This window comes from Lagenorhynchus albirostris, chromosome 4, assembly GCF_949774975.1.
Source record: "Lagenorhynchus albirostris chromosome 4, mLagAlb1.1, whole genome shotgun sequence".
Lineage (NCBI taxonomy): Eukaryota > Metazoa > Chordata > Mammalia > Artiodactyla > Delphinidae > Lagenorhynchus > Lagenorhynchus albirostris.
This window is the reverse complement of record NC_083098.1, coordinates 76,799,547-76,827,252: the sequence shown is the minus strand read 5'-3', so window position 1 is coordinate 76,827,252 and position 27,706 is coordinate 76,799,547. Positions and strand designations below refer to the sequence as shown.

At 41.4% G+C, this 27,706-nt stretch overlaps 1 protein-coding gene across 1 annotated transcript in view; it reads left to right on the top strand.

Moving 5' to 3' along the window:
* CWH43 (cell wall biogenesis 43 C-terminal homolog) overlaps positions 1 to 27,706 on the top strand; it is a 73,319-nt gene that overhangs the window by 31,629 nt on the left and 13,984 nt on the right. The window contains 4 exon segments of the mRNA XM_060147282.1: positions 990 to 1,139; positions 6,269 to 6,413; positions 11,494 to 11,555; positions 16,574 to 16,729. Of these exon segments, the coding sequence (XP_060003265.1) occupies positions 990 to 1,139; positions 6,269 to 6,413; positions 11,494 to 11,555; positions 16,574 to 16,729 (513 nt within the window).

The following is a 27,706-nucleotide window of genomic DNA, read 5'->3' as shown; positions in this document are numbered from 1 at the left end:
ACCAGGTGAGCATCAGGATTGTGCTAAACTGAAGATGCCCCTGGACGGTCAAGTGACGTCCATAGGTGCTTGTGTGCAGCCTGGAGGGCCGAGTGGGACAGCACAGGCTGGGCCTGTGCATTCAGGGATCATCACTGTGGGCATGGTTCTGTCAGAGGAACTTCGGGAGGAGGCCAGACAGTGCGCCCAGCCTGAGGTCTGAGCTCTGATCATATGTAGTTCTTTGACTTAGAGTGAGGTGGAACGGGTTTTCCTATCTTTATCGGACCATTTGTAATTTCTAATTTTGTAAATTGTTGCACTGTGTCCTGGCTGGCAAGGTCATACATTCTCAAATGCGTTGATTAATATTAGAATTGTTTATGCAGATAAGTTGCCAGAGTAACAGTGCTAGTAAAATGGAGTTTGTGTATCCTAATTCTGCCCTTTTCGTGTTTCCATAGCACTTATTATTTTTTTATTAATTAATTAATTTATTTTTGCTGTGCTGGGTCTTCATTTCTGTGTGAGGGCTTTCTCTAGTTGAGGCAAGCGGGGGCCGCTCTTCATCGCGGTGCGTGGTCCTCTCACTATCACGGCCTCTCGTTGCGGAGCACAGGCTCCAGACGTACAGGCTCAGTAATTGTGGCTCACGGGTCCAGTTGCTCCGCGGCATGTGGGATCCTCCCAGACCAGGGCTCGAACCTATGTCCCCTGCATTGGCAGGCAGACCCTCAACCACTGCGCCACCAGGGAAGCCCTCCATAGCACTTATTAAACAGAGTTGATAGTGTTGTTCTTGGTGACACAGTGAGACGTGCTGAATAGCCCAGATGCAATGAACAGTCCGGCAGACTGCCCCATACCTCTCCGCCACATTAGTGCTCTCAGTGCCCCTCAGTGGGATGCTTGAAGTGTGCACATCCCTCTTGAACACATATTCTTAGTCCCGTTTGCATGATATGGTGGGACCAATAGTGACGCACGTGTTTCTTTCCATTGGAATACAGGATTATGGTTTTGTCAAGATACCGCATTGTGAAATCAGAGCATCACCTTCTTCCGTCACTAGAGGGCGAGATTGCACCAGCCATCACTCTGACTGTTAACATTTCTGACAAACTGGTGGATTTTGTTGTGACCCACTTTGGGAATCACGAGTGGGTTTCTTTGGTCTTTCTCGAACTACACAAATGCCAAGAAATATTATTAACACATTACTTTGACTTCCATGCCTTGACCTTTCTTACTTTCTTCTTTTTTTTTTTTTTCAAAGTATTTTTCTCTGTGTTGCTGGTTTTAAAAATCAGGCATAGAGGGAGTTCCCTGTTGGCCTAGTGGTTAGAACTCTGGACTTTCACTGCCGGGGCCCGGGTTCAATCCCTGGTCCAGGAACTGAGATCCCACAAGCTTTGTGGCCCAAAAAAAAAAAGAAAAAGGAAAAGGAAAAAAAAAATCAGGCATAGAAACCTTTGAGATGCAGGCAGTCCTTAACGATGGCACAAGGCAGCATGATGGCCATGTTAGCCAGCAGTTACTGAGCAGGTGCTGTGCTAACTGCATTATTGTATTTAATCTTCATTTTGTATAACGTTAGTACTATTATAGCTCCATTTTACAGATAAATAAACTAGACTGAAGGTTAGAAGACTTGTCCAACCTGGGTCACACCGCTAGGAATTAAGTAGACCCAACTCAGAGCCTGCAAGTGCTTGAAACCACATGGTAAACCAGACTATGGAAAGATGAAATTCTGTTTTCCTACAGGATTACTCCAGTTGGAAGTACTGTTGGGATTTGAGAGTACTAAATAACATTTCTTTTTCCCTCATGTTTTCAATCAACTGAGAGGTAGGCAGAGGAATCTGGCAGGAAGATCAAAATAGCTCTTTTGATTCTGATAAACGTATTTGGACAACATGGCTTAAGTGTGTCCACATGGACCTGCTAATACATTCCCCCAACAATACATGATGCTGGTTCCCCCAAAGCAGCTGGCCTACCTGGCAGGGGCAGAGTCTGCCCTGTCAAACTCTCCCCTTAGTGGAGAAGATAACACAAGGAAACACCCTTTCTGCAAACTGGCAGGTTCCCGGGAGAAGAATGAGGAAATGTTTGAGACAAGCATGCCCAGTTTATTCTTACAAACTTAATTAATTACAAAAATCCTCCCAAGAAGTAAAGGGTGAGAGGGAGAGAGGCCAGAGATGATTTTCTGAGTCAGTTCCCCTCCAAGGAGACATGAAGAATGGGGAATGAATTTTATCCCCAAAGAATAACATTCACAACCAGTGACTTAGTACTGAATAAATCACGAATAATGCCAGCAATATGTTGTTAAAGCAAAGATAAAAGTATATAATTTATACTCTACCATACTAAACATTCTCTAATAGTAATTGAAAACACAAATGCAAAGTGCTTAGCGTTATAAAATACAGCATATGGGCCCTGTCTGTCCACATTAATGATACAAGAGGCCACAGAGCTTTACAGTGACATACAGAACATTAGAAAACAACAAACAAAATACGGGTAGCAGACATATTCGTTTTGTTTAGGTGAAACTTACAGTATGACAGAACCCAACATTGTTGTACTGTAAGTTTCACATAAGCAAAATGAGTATGTCTGCTACCCATATTTTCCTATTACTTCCCTTTTTCTCGCAGTATTACATGGATCTGTGAAAGCGTACTTGACTGTTTTCTGAAATAAGTCAGAGCATAAGGAATATAACCCAACCATTCAAATGTAATTAATGCGAACTGTTTGCTAATCAGACTCTTGCTGGTCTTCTTAGAAGTGGGAAGGGTGTTTGGAGGACGGATGGTATAGACAGTCCACATCTCTGTAAAAAGATGTTTGAAGAAACGCTTTCTGTTTCTCCCAGCAATTTTCAGGTTGCAAGTATAGACATTCAGAAATCATTCTGCTGAGCTTAAATTGCACTTGAATTGGGTTTATCTTTTAAAAAATAGGCACTTTTGTGTTTAAAGGTTGCAAGGTCTCAACCTAAGAAACAGTTGAGTGTACTCCATCCTGTTTTCCTTTGCTTTTTTTCCCCTGCCCCCTTTAACTCCCTCTGACCTCTAAAATGTGAAGAAGAGACTTGTGAGGGAAGAGAAGACTAAAAGATAGCCCTCAAATTGTTTGGAAAAGAGGAGGGAAGGATTACCTTTCCTAACTTTCTATTAACCACATATTTAAAGCCCTGTAGCTAACAATATACCCTTTGCTTACTACCTTCCTCACTTGATTTAATAATAATGATGACAACCACAACAGTAATGATAATAGCTAGCACCTGTCGAGGAGATGTGACTGTAAGGGAAGAGAAGGGAAGCAGTATAGTTTAATGGCTAAGAGCGTGAAACTCCAGAACCTGGAATCAGACAATCTGGTTTGAATCCTAAGTAAAGGTGTATCCTTCACCAAATTATTTAACTATCTTGAGCCTCAGTTTTCCCATCTGCAAATCAGGAGCGATAATCCTACTTATAGGATTCTTGAGGGAATTAAATAAGATATATTATCTCATGCAAAGTATGTGTAACTGCTCAATTAATACTGGCCATTATTATTAAAGCAAATCAGACACCTCTAAGTGTGAAGCGCATTGAGTAGCTTTAAAAAAAAGTCATTCATCAAACACAAATCAAGCATCTATTGTGTCCCAAGCACAATGCCAGGTGCAGCCTTTTCCCTTAGAGCCTTAGCTCTTGTCTCACTCTTTAGAAGCCCTGTCCACTCCCAACAAGTGACATGAGAAAGTTCATGCTTCAAATAACTTGTAAAGCCGTCACTACATATTTTTGCTTGCCTTTGTTTTTATAATACAAAATAAAAAATTCTTACTCTGAAAAAATATTTAGTGATTTCATTTTCTAGTGATTATGGCATATAAACATGAAATCATATTAGGAATGAATGACAGAATGCTTATGCATGTTATTAGCTGATTCAACGGGATTTCTAAAATTACTGATGACACAAATATCTTTTTACAACCAATAAACAGAAAATAGCCGCATTCCTTAGAAGTTACTTAGGTATACACTGTAAATAAAATTGGTATTATTTTAGGTAATTAACTGAGCCACCGGTTAATTACAGTGTTTGTTTCTTAAAACATGCATAAATTACGAAAAAGAAAGAGCACAGAACCTGTAGTCTGTAGTTACAGTTTTGGTTCCGTTGTAAGATAAACTCAGTGAGCTCCAGTTCCCTTGTCTCTGAAAATCAGATAAAATTATTTTTTCTAACCCACATCATAGGGCTATTGGGCTGATCAAATATCAACAGATAAGAACATAAAACGTGTTCAATCTCTCTCTTTCTCCCTGTCTCCTAATTCCTCTCCCTCCTTTCTTTATACCCATACATACATATAGGTTTTATTTTTATTATTATCAGTGGATAAAATTTATCTCCTGAGAAAATGTAAAGCCAAATTCACAGATTATTTTCCAATAATATATTGCTAAAACCTATTTGAATGAAAGCTCTATCTGTGGTGCAGTGACTTTGACATTCTCTAGATTGGATTTGAATCCCAGTTGTGTGTTAGAAGGAATAGAATTCACTGCAGACTTAATGAAGGGACTACTTACCACGATGTTGGAAGGGTCAGAGGAACAGATAAGAGATGCTAAGGTACTCAGACACTAGTAATGGTGGGGAACCAGTACCATCCTTAGGGCTGAAGGGACAGGTAGAGGAAACAGTGTTCCCAGAGCCCCGTTTGATCTGGAACCAGAAGAGGGGCCACCAGGCATGAGGAATGCAGCTCGAAGAAATACTCCAGTTTCTCTCTCTTCCTACCCAAACCTCACTGGAAATTAGTAGACAAGGAAGCCCAGGAGATGAAATCTGCGGAGACCAGCCTCCATGGCATAGAGAAGGGCTGGGAATGGATCTAGGCAAAGATGTTTAGCAAATGGTCATCCTTTTCACTCTTCTGTTTCTTGAGACATCTTTTAATAGCTCTCAGATGTCTATACGTAAGAATGGATAAGCTTAGTCCTGTCTTCTGATCCTACCTCAATGAGGTTTCTCCAGTCTTCTCAGCTCTTGGTGATCTCCCTCTATCTTCTTTTGTCATTGATTTTTCTTAACAGTCATTTATTAGCTGTCTTACTCCGTAAGTGCCTGTGTTGGTCTGCTGCCTATTTGCCTTTGGATCCATTCCCGGTTCAGCTCCCTTCCAGCTACAGATTGCAGGAAACCACATTTCCCAGAGTCTGTTGTCTTCTGGCTTCTGGGTAGGTTTAGCCAATGGGATGCACTAATGCAAGGCTGGAGGGCTGGAGGAGGGGAGGAGACAGAGTACTTCTCATTCGCTCTCTCTTCCTTCTCTGTTGTCTCTGGCAGCAGCTAAGTCTCTTCTGTGGCTCCAACTCCTCCTTCAATGGCCCTGGATCCTTCTGAGTAGCTTCCTCCATAGTACCATTTCCCACCATTTAGGACTGGCTTGTGGACTCTGGGAATATCACCTCTTCCTGTTGTCCCTCTAGCCCTAGAGGTGGTAGAGGTTTCTCACTGCTACTAAACTCTAGTTGCTTCACTGATTCCTGTTTGGCTTCCTATCACCTAGTAGCCAATCCCTTGTATTAAATTCACTTTGTTTGAAACACCTAGAGTGGTTTCAGTTTTTCTTGCTGGATCATGCAGATATGATGTCCCTATTTTTCCCCAGACAGACTGACTATAAACCCCTCAGAGCCTTGATGTACCTGCCTGATTGTCTCAGTTACACACTCACAGTGCTTAACATGATAAAAGCAGCACACTTAGCCAGTATTTGACCAGGAGAGCCAGGGAGGCTTTCAGAAACGGTTCAGTTGAAGGAGCTGAGTAGGTTAACAAACCTGATGTGTTCTGTGAATGTTAGGATTCTCCCTCTTACCGGTACTCCTTGCTTTTTTTTTTTTTTTGAACTACTAATCTTTAGCTGTAATACTGATGACCAGGTCTTAGATTATTGTTATAATTTCTTCTGATGAAAAGTTGAGCAATTGCTGTTTTTAGATATTTCTATCCACTGGACTCCAAATGATTTGTGGGGAAAGGTCATGTTGTTCTTGGTCAAGTTTGTCAGCCTGCTCAGTGGAAGCACTATAGCTGTCTTGCTCATTTGCATAACATTAAGTCAGTGTGTCCCAGTAGGAATTATTCTGGGTTTGTGCAGTGTTTGAAGATATTCTTTGGGAACTTAGTTAGGTACCTAATATTTTTAAAAAATTGTTTTGCAAATACAGTAGAGAGGTATATTTTTGCATTTTTTCAGAGATGACCTCGATAGGAAACTTCAAGCTATTGCTGTTTCAAAACTACTGAAAAATAGCTCTGAGCAAGTGATATTTCTGGGATATATCACTTCAGCACCTGGTTCCAGAGATTATCTACAGCTCATTGAACGTGGCAATGTGAAGGTAACACAATCTTAATAGGATTTCTGATTTCTTAAATAAAATGTTTCTTCTTCATGTTTTGAAAAACCTAACCCAACATTGTAATATGTATCCTGATTATCTACTGCTGCATGGAAAACTACCAAAAAACATACTGGCTTTAAGCAGCATTCATCTCTTTGCTCATCAATCTGCAATTTGGACAGGACTTCGTGGGGATAGCTCATCTCTGCTCCACACAGCTAGGCGGCTCACGTGGGGACCGGAGGAGCCACTTTGCAGATGACACATAAGTGGCAAGTTGGTGGGGCTGTTGACTAGGAGCTCAGCTGGGGCTTCGGGCTCAGGGTCCTGCTTCCTCTCCGTGGGCTGCTTAGGCTTCTTTCCTGTGTGATGGCTGGGTTCTAAGAGTGAGTGTCCTAAGAGAACCAGGAAGAAGTTGTATTGCCTTGTATGACCTAGCCTTGTAAGTCATATAACGTGATTTCTGCTGTCATCACAAGCCTGCTCACATTCAAGTGGAAGAAACATAAACCCCATCTCTTGATGAGAGGAGTATCAAAGTCACATTATAAGAATGCCATATGGAAAGTGGATTATTGTAGCCGTGTTTAGAAAATACAATCTGCCACATTGTACAAGTTAATCATGATGAGAGTAAAAGATAAAATGGCATACAGAGAGGCTGGCTGATCAGGGCCTCACTAAATGACACTGAATTTGTCCTTACCTGTCCAGGTCCAAAACGGTTGAATTTCTCAGTGTATCCAGATATAATCATACTCTGGGAAACTGACAGACAAATCAAATCCTTGAGACATATATACACTAGAAGGTTAAATGCATTCGTTTATAATGAGAAATACAATTATTATATTTAGTTAAGCCCTATGTAGATTTCTTGGTCCTTTACATGTCTTTTTTTTTTACTTCATTGTCTTGAGATAATATCTGCAAACAAAAAATCTTAACCATTTTATTAAGTGCTTGGAAAGACAGGTGAGAGAGAACGTTGTATGATGAGGGTATTCTGTATGTGACAGAAAACACAAAACGACAGTGGCTTAAATAAGAGAAGTATAGCTCTTTATGTAAAAGTCTGGGCAGGTGATTCACCACTAGTACGGCACTTTGTGGTATCAGGAGTGTGCTCCTTCTATCTTGTGGCTCCACATTACAAGGCTTCCACTCCCAAGTTTGCCTCATGGTCCAAGATGGCAGCATCCTTGTTCTAGTTAGCAAGAGGGAGGAAGGGATACAGAGGGGCCCAAGAGCATGTGCAACTTATCTTTAAGGCAAATTCCAGGAAACTGACCTCTTCTACCTACATTTCATTGACTGGAATTTAGTCATTGGCCATACCTCACTGTACGGGAAGTTGAGAGATGCAATATTTAATCTTGATACCCTTATACCTAGCTAAAAATCCTACAACTTTGGAAGAGGGGCAAGGCAGATATTAGGGAGATGAGTTAATCTCTGCCCTGGTGGATAAGGCAGAAGTGGGGTCAAGATGGACTCCTAATTTTGGCTTTGGTCAGAGGGTTTATGATGGTGACCCTTATTATTATAGAGAATACATAAGGAAGAAGAGTTTTGCAAAGAAGATGAGTTCAGCTTTAGGCTGAGTTGAGGCATCTGTGGGATACTAGTGGAGCTGTCCATTAGGCAGCTGGACATACGGATCTGGAACTGAGAAGGGCTGTCAGGACTAGAGATACAGATTAAGGGGTTGCCACCATCTAGGTGATCATTAAAACCATGGAAGGGGATGATATTGCTTATGGAGTTAGAGATTGCAAGAGGAAGACCAAAAAAAACTCCTGATAGAGTCACATTTAGTGTGGCTATCATGGGGGTGATGGGTGAGGGAAGAGGAGGGAGATTATCTCAGAAGAGAGATTAAGGAGAAGTCAGAAGAGTAAGAGAAAAATCTGGAGAGTGGAATCAGAGGGGTTGCATTAGTTATTTATTAGTGCATCACTGTGTAAGCTACAAACCTTAGTGGCTTAAAAAGAACAATGGTCCAATATCCTCATGACTGTGGGGGTCTACCGAGTGGTTTTCTGTTCTTGCCTGCGTTCATTCGTGGAGTCAGCTGGTGGCTGTGGCTGGGGAGGTCTGACATGTCCCCCACTCACTGGTCTGGGGCCTCGGTGCTGGTTGTTGGCTGGACCTGTCTCTCCATGTAGTCTCTTATCACTAGCCTACCTGGTGCCACATTTACCAGCTTTGTGACCTTGAGGCAAGTTATTTAACCTTTCTGGGCCTCAATGTCCACATCTATAAAGAGGGGATAGTAATACCTATTGTATCATAGGGTTGTTCTGAGGATGAAAATAAAGTAATGCCTGAAAAGCCCTAAGCCTTGCATGTAGGAGGCACTTAATAAGTGGTAGCTACATGTTTGTATTATTTATGTCTGGCTGTATGTATCAAATCACATTAGATAAATGTATAAGTATATGGTCTATAAAGTATAGGAGACTACTATACAAGATGATATTTGGCAAATTTAAGAAAAAATTGATTGTATCCTAATAAGAGAGAGAATATGTGTGTGTGTGTAAGAGGAATTTTATTTGATTTTTATTTAATACTCTGTTGGGTTCCACTGTCACAGTCAAAAGTTGTGTCAAGATTGGCAGTGGACAGACACTGTAAAACTCTTAGAGGAAAACATAGGCAGTAGACTCTATGACATAAATCACAGCAAGATCCTTTTTGACCCACCTCCTACAGAAATGAAAATTAAAACAAAAATAAACAAATGGGACCTAATGAAACTTCAAAGCTTTTGCACAGCAAAGGAAACCATAAACAAGGCGAAAAGACAACCCTCAGAATGGGAGAAAATATTTGCAAATGAAGCAACTGACAAAGGATTAATTTCCAAAATTTACAAGCAGCTCATGCAGCTCAATATCAAAAAAAACAGCCCAGTCCAAAAATAAGCAGAAGACCTAAATAGACATTTCTCCAACAAACACATGAAAAGATGCTCAACATCACGAATCATTAGAGAAATGCAAATCAAAAATACAATGAGATATCACCTCACACCAGTCAGAATGGCCATCATCAAAAAACCTACAAACAATAAATGCTGGAGGGAGTGTGGAGAAAAGGGAACCCTCTTGCACCGTTGGTGGGAATGTAAATGGATACAGCCACTATGGAGAACAGTATGAAGGTTCCTTAAAAAACTAAAAATAGAACTACCATACAACCCAGCCATCCCACTACTGGGCATATACCCTGAGAAAACCATAATTCAAAAAGAGTCATGTGGGCTTCCCTGGTGGCGCAGTGGTTGAGAGCCCGCCTGCTAATGCAGGGGACACGGGTTCGTGCCCCGGTCCAGGAAGATCCCACATGCCGCGGAGCGGCTGGGCCCGTGAGCCATGGCCGCTGAGCCTGCGCGTCCAGAGCCTGTGCTCCGCAATGGGAGACGCCACAACAGTGAGAGACCCACGTACCAAAAAAAAAAAAAAAAAAAAAAGAGTCATGTACCACAATGTTCATTGCAGCTCTCTTCACAATAGCCAGGACATGGAAGCAACCTGAGTGTCCATCGACAGATGAATGGATAAAGAAGATGTGGCACATATATACAACGGAATATTACTCAGCCATAAAAAGAAAGGAAATTGAGTTACTTGTAGTGAGGTGGATGGACCTAGAGTCTGTCATACAGAGTGAAGTAAGTCAGAAAGAGAAAAACAAATACCGTATGCTAACACATATATATGGAATCTAAAAAAAAAAAGGTTCTGAAGAACGTAGGGGCAGGACAGGAATAAAGACGCAGATGTAGAGAATAGACTTGAGGACATGGGGAGGGGGAAGGGTAAGCTGGGACGAAGTGAGAGAGTGGCATGGACTTATACATACTACCAAATGTAAAATAGATAGCTAGTGGGAAGCAGCCACATAGCACAGGGAGATCAGCTAGGTGCTTTGTGGCCACCTGGAGGGGTGGGATAGGGAGGGTGGGAGGGAGATGCAAGAGGGAGGAGATATGAGGATATATGTATATGTACAGCTGATTCACTTTGTTATAAAGCAGAAAATAGCACACCATTGTAAAGCAATTTTACTCCAATAAAGATGTTAAAAAAAAAAAAGATTTGCAGTGGATTCTTTTTTTTTTTTGTGGTACACGGACCTCTCACTGTTGTGGCCTCTCCCGTTGCAGAGCACAGGCTCCGGACGCGCAGGCTCAGCGGCCATGGCTCACGGGCCCAGCCGCTCCGCGGCATGTGGGATCCTCCCGGGGCACGAACCCGTGTCCCCTGCATCGGCAGGCGGACTCTCAACCACTGCGCCACCAGGGAAGCCCTAAAAATATTTTTTAAATTAAATTTTAATAGTCAAATTTAGTCAACATAGTCAAAAGTCAGGTATATTTTTTAAAAGAAGAACATGAATATTTCTTTAGTATAAAAGCTCCATATTTAGAATTTTGCCAACACATTATAGAAAAAAATGTTTATGTTCTGATTTTCTGTTGAAAAGTAACGCTGGTCTCAAGCTTTCAACGTCAAATAGACTCATGATTACTTCTGAAACGTGTGTTGCCAGTGACTCAATTTAACAAACAGACTGAGCTCCTGACAAATGCCAGCCTTCATGCTGGGAACCGGGGAGCCTAGGTGATTGAGTCTTTCTGCTCAGGAAGGGGAGAGTGGAGACATCTAAACAGTTAACTATACAGAGTGGTGTAGCTGGTGCGCATAAAGGACTACACAGGATGACCGATGAGCATGCAGTCAGTTCTGCTTGGGATGAGAGACTTGGAAAACTGTGCGGAGCCAGTACCGTGTTGTGCTTGCTGCCTAACTCTCTCTCTAGACCACCTTCATGTTTTACTCCCAGCATCTCATACTGGGGCTAGATCGGCATATGGTGGGTGCTCCAAAAATATCTATAGAATGAATAAATGATTTTGACCTTAAAAAATCAGTAGGAATTAGGCAGAGAAAATAGCATGCACAAAAGAAAGGCATATTTATTACTGTAGCTCACGCATTTTCTTGGCAATTCAGAATACAGCACCGTTTTGAATGCTTTAAACATTCTCTTCTCTCTTCATTATTAGGATATTGACAACACAGATCAAGACAGATGGTGTGAATATATTATGTATCGAGGGCTGATCAAGTAAGCATAGGTGTTTTTTGTTTTTTTTTCTTTTTCTTTTTCTTTTGGATTGTTGTTTTTCTTAATCTACTGTTATTGTGATCTTTTGGGTCTATCCTGGAAGGAAAAACTTTCTGGAAGCAATTAGTTAATTGTGTTACTTTTCATAGACATTGATTTGACTAGTTACCCAGTTTAACATTTTTTTTTTCAATGTATAGCCTAATGAGTTAAGAAGGAGTAAACGGTTAAGTAAATTAAGTTTAATTATACAAAGAAGATACTGTGTGAGTTATTAAGCCTGATCATTATGTAACTGTCAGTACATGTTAGCAATGGCACCATTTTTTTTTTTTTTTTTTTTTGCGGTACGCGGGCCTCTCACTGTTGTGGCCTCTCCCGTTGCGGAGCACAGGCTCCGGACGCGCAGGCTCAGCGGCCATGGCTCACGGGCCCAGCCGCTCCGCGGCATGTGGGATCTTCCCGGACCGGGGCACGAGCCCGCGTCCCCTGCATCGGCAGGTGGACTCCCAACCACTGCGCCACCAGGGAAGCCCAGGAATGGTACCATTTTTGACTGTATGCCATGGTGGAAACAGCATGGACCATGGGCTTGAATTCCAGCTTTGCCAGCTTCTAATCATGTAATCTTGGGTAAGGTAACTGGCTTTTTGGAGCCACTACTATATTGTGATGAGCTCTCAATGTACATTATATTTTAAAAAAATATCACCCCATATCATCCCATATCAAAAAATTAATATTATCCATATATATGTAAAAATTCAAAAATACTATAGCTGAAAGATCTCAGAATTCAAACACGTAACTGTGTAAATCTGTTTTGAAGGCAGTGTTGCTTTAAACAAAGCAAAGAGCAGTTTAATATCAAAAAAGGGACTAATCAATCAATCATTTATTCAGCAAGTATTTATTAAATATCTATTACATGATTGACATTGTTCTAGGCATTGGGGATATAACAGGAACAAAATAAAATCCTTGACTCATGGAGCTTCCACTCCAGTGGAAAGAGACAGAAAGTAAGCACGTAAGGAATAGACTATGCCAGGTGGTGATAAATGTGATGAGAAGGATGAATAAAGCCAGGTAAGAAGGACGGGGAGTACCGAGGGTGGGCAGGGTCGCTGTTCTGATGGGGTGCTGTTCAGGCAGCAGCCTGAATGAGGGGGAGTCCGCCTGCATACATCCTGAGAAGAGCATTCAGGCAGAGGGAAGAGGAAGTGCAAGAGTTTTAGGAGGGCATGCTTGGTATATTTTGATAACAGTGAGGAGGCCAGCACGGCTGGAGTAGAGTGAGATGGGAGGTGATGTGAGAGAGGTAAGGAGGGACAGATCTTGTTGACAGTGATGGATTCACAGGCCCCTCCACTTACAGGGTTCTTTAGTGGATGCAATATGCTGGCGACCATCCCTGAAACTCATCCTGAAATTCCGTTAGTACAGAATCTGTTTGGAGCTATTTGACCTGAGAACTCTAACTACCCTCCTTGGGGCAGTGCTGGGAACTGTGGGACAGTGGGGCCTTCTAGGGTGGACCTCTCTGGGCCTTACTTCCTCCTCCATACAGAGCAGTTTATCACCCAGAGGCATCTTGGCATTGCCTGCCTGAAGAGGGGAGCTGGTGTGGAACTGATCACCCCTTAGGTAACCTTCTGTTCTAAGATCTGTGATCTGCATTGATGAAAGAAATGGTTGCCTTCTGGAGATGATATAGAATCACAGGGTCAACTTCTCTCCCTTTGGAGATATGCCTTGTTCACTTATGAGTCACAGTCTGGTGAAAGCAAACCATTAGGTTCTACTGTTCTTTACCCCCTTTGCCATTCAACAAATATTGATGGAGCATAATGTATGTCAGCCACCAGGGGTATAGCAGTGAACATTCAGAGAAGCATCCCTCAACTGGCTGAGGGAAGATAGACAATGATTGGAATGATGGAGTCAATAATTCCATTGTGTCTTATTTTAGGAGGTGATAACTATAGTGAGGAAAACTTGAGCAGGATAAGGAACATCCAGAATATGGAGATGGGATGCAGTTGTAAATAGGGGCTTGGGTAGGTCTTAATGAGAAGTTGACATTAGAGCTAAGATTTGAAGGAGTGGCCCATGTGGCTGTCTGGGAGAAGACCTTTCCAGGTAGAGAGACCAGCTAGTGCAAAAGCCCAAAGGCAGGAGGGCTGATGTTTTTGAAGAAAAGTGGTATTCGTGGGGCAGGAGTGTGTATATGGAGATGGAGGTAAAGGAGGTAAGTGGGGAGTGTATGGGCAGCGAGGGAAGGGAGCAGGTCTTGTGGACTCTTATGAAGGACTTTGGATATTACTTAGTAAACTGGTTCCTTGATAATTTCATTGGTTCATATGCTTACTGAGGTGGCCAGGGAGGCCCCTGAGATGCTAAGCTCATTCTGGTTACACTAATAATTCAGAAACTCTAAAGACCCAGCACATGCCCATATGGCTGCAGGACAGATAGCTTGACTATTATTTTGGTGTTCCCAAAACATTAAGGTGGGAGGGAGCATGCTAGTTTTGTAAAGTATATGATATCTCAGATTGAAAACACTGCTTCTATTTAAATTCATATTAAAGTGGTTGCTTTAATGGGGTTATTAGAATTTCTAGAAGACAGTTTATGATATAGACTGAAAAAGGTATATATTCAAGATGTAAAAATTGTTAGTTGCCAAGGGACAGGGGTATTTATAGTACCAGTGTCCATAATAATTGATCACTGGGCTCTGTTTGTACATTTGTGGCCCAAGACCTTCTTTGTCTCTCCTTAGGAGAGTGGGATGGCAAATATATGTGTATATTTAGAAATATTTGGAGATATATATATATATATATATATATATATATACACACATACATATAGTGACTATGACTGTCACAGATGGTATAATAGTCTGCTTAGGCTGCCATAACAAAATACCATAGACTGGGTGGCTTTAACAACAGAAACTAATTTTCTCATCGTTCTGGAGACAGAGGGAAAGAGCATGCATGCTCTGTGATATCTCTTCTTTAAGGACACTAATCCTATTGGATCAGGGACCCACCCTTATGAACTCATTTAACTTAATTACTTTCTTAGAGGCTCTGTCTCCAAATATGGCTACACTGGGGCAGGGGGGTTAGGGCTACAACATATGAATTTGGGGGGAGGGAACACAGATGTTTAGTCTGTAACAGACAGGAAGGTAATTTTGAAAATACCAAAATTAATGAAGTTAGGACTACTGTTATTCAGTTTCTGTCCACAAAACCAATTCTATAAACTTTACCTTGATCATCTAATTCAATGCCCTGCTCTCAGTAGGCACTTGATAAATATTTACTGGACAACAAAGAGAGAGTCCCTGTTTTAGTGGAAGAATTGGATTGTCAGCTTCCTTATCGTCAAGGACTTTTTGAAGGCTGTGTCTATGAAATGGGTTAGAAGTTTGATCTTAGAGATTTGGGAAATAAATAACCTAGATTTACTAGAGGCAGTGACATAGAATTACAGGGAACTGCACAGATTTGGGACCTGAGCTTAGACAAATGCATTAACCTGTCAGACAACTCAGACCCACATCTGATGCCATCATAGCTCTTCTCTTACCTGCTGTGGTGGGCAGATTTGCTGCCTCCGCTGGTTCCAGCTCTGGGTTTCTGTCTCTATTTTGTATGGAGTTACAGGTTTTAAGTGTTCCTCCCACTGCCACTGCGGCCCAAGCCCCCATCATCTTTTACCTAAATTGTTGCAGTGGCCTCCTAACTGTTCTCTCTGCTTTGACCCTTTCCCTGGAGTCTGTTCTCTACACAGTAGCCACTGCATCTCTGCACAAAACTCCTTGGATTACCATTTCATTCTCAGAAGAAAATCTCAAGTCTGTCAGGAAGGCTTTGCATCATCTGCTGCCCCCACCCCCGTGCAAACTCAGGTTTCCCCTATGCACTCCACTCCAGTCATTGTGGAGTTGGTTCTCAGAAAAGCCAAGCGCATTCTACCCCAGGACCTTTGCATTTGCTGTTCCTGTTCCCTAGAACGCCCTTCCTCCAATACCTGTATGGTTTGCTCTCTCACTTCATTCAACTTTTTGCTCAAATGTCACTTTGTCAGAGAGTTATGCTCTGACCATCCACTATAAAATAACAGCCTCTGCCACCTAGCATGCCCTGTCCTCTGTACTCTGCTTGTTCCCCCATAGTACTTGGGTACTGGTCACCATACATATATACATATTTAATTTGTTCTCCCCAACTAGGATGAAAGCTCTATGAGGGCAAGACCTTCGTTTTGTTCACTGTTTATCCCCAGGACCTGAACAATGCCTGCATGTAATAGGGACTGGCTATGTATTTGTTTTTTAAATAATTGAATGACTGAAGCTGACATTTTTTAAGAGGCAAAGTATAAATAAAATAAAATGAATTCTTGGCTGCTCATGATTCTTCCATTTTTCCATGTGAGCTTCTCGATAACTATCCAGATAGATAACATCTACAAAATGCTTTGAATTTCCTGGAGAACCAAAAGATGTAAGCAAAAACAAGATGTACAATTTTTTCAGACATGAAAATTGTGCAATTTTTCAGGCATTAAAAATCTTTTATTTTAGATGTTCCAATGTGAATGAAAATGTGCACGAGGTATTTGGATTTTTTAAGGTAAGAAAGAATTTAGGCCTATGCTCCTGTCATTCTGAAGTATTCCTGCTATTGACGCAAAACAAATGTGTGAGAGGCAGTTGTACAGACAGAATATTCATTAGTGTAATAAAGTAGAGTACGTTTGCCAAGTATGTTTAGTTAATTAAACCTATGTGCATATTCCTTATTCATTTATATCATAAAAGCAATATTTTGATAAATATTTAGAGTAATATATCAAGTTAATTCTAGTGATATACAGAGTAGAGTTAGAAATGGGAAATTGGCTTAATAATGAAGGTGTTATTTATAATACTAGATCTCATCAGATTTCTGTATGATAATAATATCTTTACAAACCATTTGTTTCTGCCACAGATTGGGTTATGCAAGAATCTCCCATGCTGAGCTGAGTGACTCTGAAATTCAGATGGCCAAATTTAGGATCCCTGATGATCCCATTAATTATAGAGACAACCAGAAAGTGGTCACAGACCCCAGGGAAGTTCCCGAGAAAATTCACTTCAATCCCAGGTGAGTGAGTTCCTTTATGTTGTGAACTACAGCTATGAGATTGTCCATCCCCTCTAGGGACCTAAATATTACCTCACAATGAGCTACAAATTAGATTCGGTTCTAGAGGTTTATTCATGTTAAGGGAGCTCCTGGTAAAGATTATGACATCCTACTTGGGTTGAAGTTACGATCCCTGCTTTCTGGGATAGAGAAACGTGTTGAAGTCCCAACCTCTGGCAAAAAAGATCAATGGCACCATCACCATCATAATAGCTAATATTAAAGTGTTTTTGTGTCCTAGACCCTGTTCTAGATGTGTCATGTGTTGTCTCGATTAATCCACATTGGATTAGTCCTCTTGTTATCCCCATTTTAGAGGTAAGGAAGCTTAGGCCGAGGAACATAACTTCATCAGGGTTACGTGGCTGGTCAGTGACAGAGCCAACAAGTGGGAAGGAAGCCTGTTAGCATCATTGGGTTGCTGTGATTCTCAGTGCTGGCTGCACTTAGACTCTCACGGAGAGCTTTTAAAAACTCCCTCTGCCTGGGTCCCACCCCAGACCAATTCATCAGAACCTCTTGGTGATACATGGGCTTTGGGTTAAAAAATAATCTTTTCAGGTTATTCTGATGTGCAGTAAGAATTGAGACTACGGAGAGTGGATTATTTATTTCCATTACAGATACTCTACCCTCTGAAATATGTTGGGTGTTGTTTAGTTTTAAAGAGAGGTTATCTGAGAAATCTGTTTGCAGCAAGACATGTGATTTGGAGTAGTTGCTCTTTTTTCTTCCCATGACTGGATAAGGAGAGGAAATGTCTGCCTGAAACCAGACCCAGAACATGTCATATACCTTGTTAGTATTATTTGACATTTCTACTCCTTTTACCAGCTAGTAGCTATAGAAACTTCTCAGATGTCATTTTGTTTGGGGGGGAAATGACATTTATCCATTCTCTTTTTCTTTCTTGTCTCTCCCTACAAGAAAAAACTGTATCAAAGTGTAGGCAGCAAACGTAAGGAGAGCTATAGCCAAGTCTTGATTGGCTTCAGTCACTGTATTTGATCTTGCCCTTTGTAACTGCAACGTGGCTATGAAGAGCATAGGCTCTGGGGAAAAGCTGCCCAGTTCAGACCTTCACTTTTTGCCAGTGAACAGCTGCGCAACTGTGAGCAAGTTGCTTAACCTCTCTAAGCTTCAAATCTCATCTGCAAAATGGGAAAAATAGTAGTGCCTGACTCCTAAGTTTTTTCAAGGTTTGAATGACACACAAAGTTCTTAAAATACTGCATGGTAAATCCTCCAGAGCCAGTAGCTGCAATAGCAGCAACAGTATTTTTACAATGCAGTGGGAAATTCTATCAATTTATAACATATATTGCTAAATACAAGCATTTCTCCAAATTGTTTTTCTTAAATATTTGATAAAAAATAGAAGGTGGGGTAACCTAAGAAAGTTTTACTATGAGAGAGAAAATAACAAAAATGTCTTACCTTTTTTTTTTTTTTTTTTTTGTGGTACGCGGGCCTTTCACTGTTGTGGCCTCTCCCATTGCGGAGCACAGGCTCCGGACGCGCAGGCTCCGGAAGCGCAGGCTCAGCGACCATGGCTCACGGGCCCAGCCGCTCCGCGGCATGTGGGATCTTCCCGGACCGGGGCACGAACCCGTGACCCCTGCATCGGCAGGCGGACTCTCAACCACTGCGCCACCAGGGAGCCCATGTCTTACCTTTTTAATGCTTAAAAATAGGAAATGGATTTTTTGACAAGCTGGAAGGATCACTTACAGAAATCAAGCAGCCTTACATCCCTCTTGGAACAAAGCAGGGGAAAAAATGTTTCAAGATTAAGTCTAATTGTTAGAAGAATAATGTGTACATATAACTGTTGTTGACTCAGCAGCTGCAGCACGCCCATTGCCATCCTTCCCTGAGCTATGAAAGCATCGTGTCTCTTCTCTGGGTTTGCATCACTCCTTGGCTGTACAGGACACGCTCTGTTGATGTCTCCAGTCAATCAGGCGACCAGTTGTCAGGGAACATACCTCTGCACACAGAGGGGTCCCACAGAGAGAATTCTTCCCTAGAACCAAGCAGGTAGGTGATGGGGAGAATTCAGCCCAAAAGCATTATCTCTGCGAGGAATAGTGGCTTGAATGTTGTTCAGGGGGCCACACATTACATCTTCGAGCTAGAAGGGCCCTGAATGTTGTTTGATCTCTTGGGGCAGAGATAAAAATTCTAAGAGAATTTCCAAAGGTTTTATGTCACAATCTAAGGAGGTTCCTGGGATCTATTCAATAAAAACGTGTTGAGCACATCACCATCTGCAAAACACGATGTCATACTGTGGTGATTTTAAATATGTCCACAAGTGATTTGGCACTTCCTTCAAAAGGTGGGGCCCAGGGCTTCCCTGGTGGCGCAGTGGTTGAGAGTCCGCCTGCCGATGCAGGGGACACGGGTTCGTGCCCCGGTCCGGGAAGATCCCACATGCCGCAGAGTGGCTGGGCCCATGAACCATGGCCGCTGAGCCTGCGCGTCCGGAGCCTGTGCTCCGCAACGGGAGAGGCCACAACAGTGAGAGGCCCGCGTACCACAAAAAAAAAAAAAAAAAGTGGGGCCTGACTGGCCTCTTTCTGAGTGTGGGCTAGACTTAGTGACTCACTTTTGATGAAGAGAATAATGTGAAAGAGAGGGCATGTGACTTCTAAGCTTGGGTTTTAAAAGATTGTGGCTTCTTCTGCCTCAGTCTCATCCTCTTGGATCTGAGAGAAGCCAGGTGCCACATCATGAGCCGCCCTGTGGAAAGGTGGGAAGGGACTGAGGCCTCTTGCCAACAGCCACGGGAGTGAGCTACCTTAGATGCGGAACCTCCAGCCTCAGCCAAGCTTCAGATTGTACTTCAGCCCTAGCTCACATCTTGACTGCCACTCATGAGAGACCCAAGTCCAACCACCTGGCTTAGCTGCTCCTAAATCCTTAACAGATAATAGCTGTTGTTTTAAGCCATCTGTGTTCAAATCTTCCTCAACTTCTGATGGAGTTATGTCCTGAAAAACCCATGTAAATTGAAAATATTGTAAGTTGAAAATGCGTTTAATACATCTAACCTACCAAACATCATAGCCTAGCCTAGCCTAGCCTACCTTAAAGGTGCTCAGAACACTTACATTAGCTACAGTTGTGCAAAATCATCTAACACAAAGCCTATTTTATAAAGAGTGCTGAAAATCTCATGTAATTTATGGAATACTGTACTGAAAGTGAAAAACAGAATGGTCACCTGGGTACAGAGTGGTTGTAAGTGTGGGTTACCCTGTGATCATGTGGTTGACTGGGAGCTGTGGCTTACTGTCCTGCCCAGCATCACAAGAGAGTATTTGTACTGCATATCACTAGCCTGGGAAAAGATCAAAATCCAAAATTCCAAGTGTGGTTTCTACTGAATGCATATTGCTTTTGAATCATTGTAAAGTCAAAAAATCCTAAGTGGAGACATGGTAAGTCGGGGACCATCTGTATTTGGGTAATTTGCTCTGCATCAGTAGATAACTAACACAGCCCTTGAAACTATTCACATTTAGGGAACTCTGGGAACCTGGCAACAACAAACATATTTACTTAGCATCTATTATATCCATAGTACGGCACTGGGCACGTGATGGTGATAGGAGGTATCACTTAAGTGAAAAAGACACTACCCTTTTCTCTGGTTCCTCATCACCAAGTTTAGGAAACAAAAAGATACAGAGACATCTTGAATGGTAACTATTGACTATTGACTCTCTATTGAGCCAAGTGCTTTACCAACATTATCTCCTAACAACAATACTGCAAGGTCATGTAATCCAGATGACAGCTGTGGTCACTTTACCTTTTAGCTCTGGATAAGATGGACAGAACCCTCATATCACTCCCTCCAGAAGACAGTGTCCTCTCCCAAACTTCTGTCAGTTGTGGGAAGTTAAGGGGCAAGTGACATTTTTGTGATCACCCCTCACACACATCTCCTTCTACTGTCATAGTTCAGTTCATAGATGGTCTTGCGCTTGCATTTCTAACACTTTGATTACGTTGCAGTACAAGGAGAGGATGCACTTAATGCACCTAGCGGTCCCTGGCCCTCAGCAGGTGCTCAGAATTTCCCAAAGTTCTGGGGAGGCACATACACAGAGGCAAGGGCTTCTTCTGACTGTGCCAAGCCAACGGAGGACTCTGTTCTTTCCTTGAGTTCCTCAAAACAAACCAAGTAAAGCAAAACTCCTCTCACCATGTGTTTTAGTGGTAGCATAAGATTTGGAAAGACAAAAGGGTTTAAGTTATAAAAACTCAAAACCTCTTCAAGTAGAATTAGATATTCCCTTGTTTTACAAATCTTTTGTCTCTTCCACATCATGAAGTTTAGGAATCTCCCTCTCATCTTCTCTCGTTTCCCACAGCTCCCCCAAATTTCTGTTCATTTCTAATGAAAAGTAGACACTAGCTCTTTTTCTCAGTCTCTCGCTTGTTCATCAAGCGCTCAGGACCTTACTTTCCATCTCACATGGCTTATCTGAGGTGGAGATTTCGATACACCTCTCTCAGTAAATGACAGAGCAAGCAGAAAGTTTAATGAGTGTCCCAAGTAACTTCAAATTACTCATTCAAGTGTACATGGGACATTTACCAAAACTGACCATATGCTGGAGCAAAAAGCAAGATTTAACAAACGTCAATTATTGAATTAATACAGAGTATATTCTCTAGTGACAATGAAACTAAGCTTAAATAACAAGAAGATAATGAGAAATCCCTAAATATTGGAATTGGTTAATAAATTTCTAAGTAGTCCATGAGTCAAAGAAGAGATCAACATAAAAATTAGAAAATATTTTGAACTAAATATTAATGAAAATATGACATCAAGAGAAATAGAACCAATAGGAGATATGTATCTATATATAGATATATATGCACACACATATATGGATATATATACATCTATATATCTATAGGCTGTATATATAGAACCAATAGGAGATGGATATATATGTACATATATATCTCTATATCCATATATATCCACATGTATGTATGTGTATATATATATATATATATATATATATATATATATAGACACACATATGTCCATCTCCTATTGGTTCTGTTTCTCTGTAGAGACAGGCTTTATATGATATCAAAACTGAAAAGAATGTTAAATGGAAAATCATAGGCCAATCTTGATCATGTACATAGATATAAAATTCCTAAGCAAAATATTGGTAAATCAAATCCAGCATTGTATAGAAAGATAATATATTATGACAAGTTAGGTTTATTCCAGGAATTCAAGGTTAGTTTAACATGTGAAAATAAACCAATATAATGCAGAATATAAAACCAGAAGTACCACAACAATGTATAAATGTAAAGATATATACAAAAAAGCATTTGATAAAACTTAAATACCCATTTATTATTTAAAAAAAATAACCTCTTAGCAAACTAGAAATAGAAGAAAAGTTTCTTGATCCAATGAAGTGTATGTACAAAATCTTACAGTGACCAGAACAACAGTGAATTATTGAATGCTGTCTTCTTGAGATGGGGCATGAGGCATGAATGCCTGCTGTGATCACTGTTTCTGATACCAGAGGTCCTAGCCAGTGCAATAAGGCTAGAAAGACAAATAAAGGGTATAAGAATTTGAAAAGAAAAATAAAATTGTCATTATTTCAGACTACATGATTGTTTTTGTGAGAAAAACCCATCAGAATCTACAGGTAAACTTTTAGAATTACTGTAAGCATAAATCAAGTGGAAAACACACACATTAGGATGAACTGGAAAAAACTAGCATTGAAAAGAACTGCAAGCCTGCTTCAGATCATCTAAGTCCTGTTTCTTAAAGTGTGGCCCACGGACCGTCGGCACTGGATTAGTCCGGCTTCCCGAGAGAAACAGAACCAATAGGATATATGTATATAGGAAGAGATGTATTATATGAAATTGACTCATGCAATTACGGAGACTGAGAAGTCCTGCAATCTGCGTCTGTAAGCTTGAGACCCAGCAAAGTTGGTGGTGTAATTCAGTCCAAGTCCCAAGGCCTGAACCAGGGAAGCCAATGTTGTAGATTCCAGACTGGGTCTGAAGGCCCTAGAACCAGGAGTGCTGAGCGCAGGAAAAGGTCAATATCCCAGCTCAAGCAATCAGGCAGGAAAAAAACGGTGAATTCCTCCTTCCTCCACCTTTTGTTCTATTTAGGCCCTCAACGGATTGTATGATGACCACCCATACTGGGGAGGGCCATCTACTTTACTGAGTCCATGGATTCAAATGCTAATCTCATCCAGAAAACCCTCATAGGCACGTCCAGAAATTATGTAATCTGGGTACCTTGTGGCCAGTCAACACTTAAAATTAACCATCACGCTGACATCACCTGGGTTTTCTTTTTATTTATTTTTATTTAAAAAAATTTTTTTTTGCGGTACGAAGGCCTCTCACTGCCGTGGGCCCTCCCGCCGTGGAACACAGGCTCCAGACGCGCAGGCTCAGTGGCCATGGCTCACGGGCCCAGCCGCTCCGCGGCATGCGGGATCCTCCTGGACCGAGGCACGAACCTGCGTCCCCTGCATCAGCAGACGGACTCCCAACCACTGCGCCACCAGGGAAGCCCTGGGTTTTCTTTTTAAATTGTGGAGTCTCAAGGCTTGCCCAAATTCTACTAAATCAGAATTTTCACTTTAACAAGATCCACAGGTGGTATGTGTGGACATTAAAGTTTGAGAAGCCCTGATTTTAGTTGTCCCCAAAATCTCAAGCCCTGAACTGAAATGAAGGTGATTCTGGATGGCTCGTGTCCCTAGACACCTGGCAAAATAAGTAAATAACATAAAATAAAATACAATTAACAATCCTCTTATGAGGAAGATAATAGATCTCAAATCATTTTTGTAAATAATTCTTTCATATACAATGTCCAGTCCACAATCAAAGATGACAGAGCACACAAGGAGAAAAGACACCCATAAACCACAATCAGCAGAAATAACAGACAAGGGAAACAGACTTACTGAGGCTTTAGGTATGGGAGTTATCAGATATAGACTATAAAACAGCTATGCTTGCTGTGTTCAAGGGCCTAAAAGCCAAACTGGAACATTCCAGCAGGAAAATTACACTTTTGTAAAACTATACAAAGTGACACAGCAGATTTGAAAAAAAAAGAAAAATTCTAGAACTCTCAAAAATACTATAATTGAAATTAAGAATTCAGTGAACTGCTTTAACATCAGAATAGACAAATAACTGAAGAACTGGAGGATAGGTCAGAAGACACTCAGGTCCACAGGTGGAACAGGGCTAGGGAATAGGTCCCAAGGAATAGGGGTAAGGGGAAAATTCAAATGCATCTGTTTAATATTTGCAAAGACACTATCCTTGTTCACCATATAAATAAACACATATTTAATAATCCCTTTATACCTTCATACAGTAGTGTGCTTTGTTCAAGTCAAAGTATGCACCTTTCACTAGTTTTAACAGAAAGGTCACAGAGCCCTGGTATTATGTAATCCCCTTTAACCGGATGATGATTATTCCAATTCAAGTCCAGGAACTCAGAGCACCTCTAACCAGCCCAGCCTTGCAGATGCTTGCTGTTGCCGAATCCTGGAGTAAAATAAAGGCCCTGATGTTTTGGGTGGGGTGAGGGTGTGGCTGACCACAGTTTCTGATTGCTGGGCCCTTCTGAGAAGACTCGCCTTGGAGTAGGTGGCTGATATCAGCCTGCTGTAAATTGCTAGAAGGGAAGGTTGCCATCCTGGGAATCAACTAGACTGCTTTGGAGACTTTGATAATGTGGCTGCACTTGAAATGATTGGTAAACTGGTATAATCTGTCAACCCAGCAAAATACAATATGTTCTTAGCTCTCCTTTTAAGGTTTCTGAGGAAATCTATAGACCTAATTCCTCTTCAATTCCAGCTTACTTTGTAGAGAAGTAAGGTATGCAGATTCCTTATGTTTGCACTGCTGCCTAGCAGAGTAAAACACTATAGAAAAGTTTCTTTTTCTTTTTAATTTGTTTTTTTGCAATAACAGAAACTCTCAAAGAGTATCTTTATAAACATTTTCTAACATTTCTGGCAGTTTTCCACTTAGATTTTTTTTTTCTTTTAAAAACTGAGCTAGCAAGCAAGATATCAAATATGCTTTTCTTTCCCCCCAGATTCCTTTTAAATCTAAGATGAGAATACACTTATTTCTTGAATACACCCTTAGTGGGACAGGTGTTATGGATTGAATGTTTTTGTCTCCCCCAAATTCATATGTTGAAATCCTAACCCCCGATGTAATGGTATTAGGAGGTGGAGTCTTTAAGAGGTAATTAGGTCCTACAGGTGGAGCCCCCATGAATGGGATTAGTGCCCTTATAAGAAGAGACAAAAGAGCTTTCTCTCTCTCTGGCCTCCACCACGTGAGGATACAAGGAGAAAAAGGCCATCTGCAAATCAGGAAGAGGGCTTTCACCAGACACTGGATCTGCTGGCACCTTCATCTTGTACTTCCCAGTCTCCAGAACTGTGAGAAAGGTTTGTTGTTTAAGCCACCCAGTCCATAGTAATTTGTTATAGCATCATGAACTGACCAAGAGAACAGATCTGATCACCCAGTGAGTCTCAACCTGGGGTGGGGGTGGTCTGTAGATTGAAGAAGGCAGAGTCCCATGGGGGAAATGGAAACATCCAAATCTCTCCCCCTACTTTATAGTGGACATATTCTTTTTTTTTTTTGAGTTTTATTTTATTTATTTATTTTTACATCTTTATTGGAGTATAATTGCTTTACAATGGTGTGTTAGTTTCTGCTTTATAACAAAGTGAATCAGTTATACATATACATATGTCCCCATATCTCTTCCCTCTTGCGTCTCCCTGCCCCCATCCCACCCCTCCAGGCGGTCACAAAGCACTGAGCTGATCTCCTTGTGCTATGCGGCTGCTTCCCACTAGCCATCTACCTTACGTTTGGTAGTGTATATATGTCCATGCCTCTCTCTTGCTTTGTCACAGCTTACCATTCCCCCTCCCCATATCCTCAAGTCCATTCTCTAGTAGGTCTGTGTCTTTATTCCTGTCTTACCCCTAGGTTCTTCATGACATTTTTTTTCTTAAATTCCATATATATGTGTTAGCATATGGTATTTGTCTTTCTCTTTCTGACTTACTTCACTCTGTATGACAGACTCTAGGTCTATCCACCTCATTACAAATAGCTCAATTTCATTTCTTTTTATGGCTGAGTAATATTCCATTGTATATGTGTGCCACATCTTCTTTATCCATTCATTTGATGATGGACACTTAGGTTGTTTCCATCTCCGGGCTATTGTAAATAGAGCTGCAATGAACATTTTGGTACATGACTCTTTTTGAATTATGGTTTTCTTAGGGTATATGCCCAGTAGTGGGATTGCTGGGTTATATGGTAGTTCTATTTGTAGTTTTTTAAGGAACCTCCATACTGTTCTCCACAGTGGCTGTATCAATTTACATTCCCACCAACGGTGCAAGAGGGTTCCCTTTTCTTATAGTGGACATATTCTTAACAGCCAATGTCTCCTCCATTCTGGAGACCAGGCTCTCCTTTCTTCCCTGCTTGCTCTCCAACCAATTTTCTACTTAGTGGAATCTGACAATTCAGAGATGTGTCCTCTTGATTTCCATTCATTTCTCATTTGTTGTTTGAATACTAGTACACTTTAAAAATGATTATATGGATTCTGGGGACAATGGAAGAGACAAGAAAAAAGGAGAGTGCTGATCTGCTGTATTGTGGAGTGGTGAATTTATCTTATTTTATACAGTTGGGTCAGTAGTTATTTTGATTTCAGTGTATTTGGGAAGCATCTGATTATTTTAGCCATAGCTTCTTATGAGCTAATAATACAATCTCTCTCCCACTTTCTCTCTTATTTAGATCACTTTAATCCGTACCAAGAAGCTCTGAGTTAATGCCATGAGCTGCCTTCATTACGTGAGCAGCTAGTAGGAGCAGAAACATAGTCAAGTAATTTCAGAGTAAAGACATTAAAGAAGACTCTAGAATGGGAACCACCTAGTCAAGCACTGATTGATAATGCAAATAACCAGACACCCTTAATAAACTATAGCTTTTCTCTGCACTCAATGTGTAGGCATAAGAGGCAATTCCTCAGAGAATATGCCCCTTTCAGAATCCTGAAATTCATAATCACAGGGCTGGAAGGGAATCTAGAGATCATGTAAATTAGCTCTCTTGTTCTGCAGATGACAAAATGAATTCAGAAGCTAGGTGCCTACACAAGGACGTAGCTGAATAACAGAAAAGCTGAAACAAGAACACAGTTTTCTTGACTCCCTGGTCCAGAATTCTACATTCCCTACAGTATTGCCTCATAAAATTTGGCAGGGTGGGTGGGTGGGAAACATTTCCAGGGTATACCATGAGGATCTGATGCAGTCATGCTTCTACACCATAAAAACTGATGCTCCAAATTGAGTTATGTCTGTCTGTCTTACACACGTCTCTCATCACAGATGGTGCCCCAGCCCTGGACTCACTCACCACCCTATAGGGGCAGACGCTGAACCTCTACTTCTGCTTCTCCTTCCTTTCCCCCTTCCCCACGGCACCAGTAGAGGGCCCTTATCTCCGGTGGAGGAGATTGCTTTCTGAACCACCTTTTTGACCTCATTTCTTCCCTTCACTTTGTTCACCCTGCTGTCAGCAGCTCCGTGGAAACTCTGCTTCCTCCCATTTTGTGAGATGCTCGGACCAAAGGGACCCCAAGCCCACTCGCTGGCTAACTTTGTCACTGATGCTTTGCCTGGCTGGCTGGTTGGCTGTTAGAGTTCTTCCCTTCCTCTCTTCCTCTCCCTCCCTCTCCTACTCCTCCAAGGTCATTCCCTTCATAAGGAGGCAGGCCCTTTGTCTTCGCTGGAGGCTGGAAGATAGAGACTC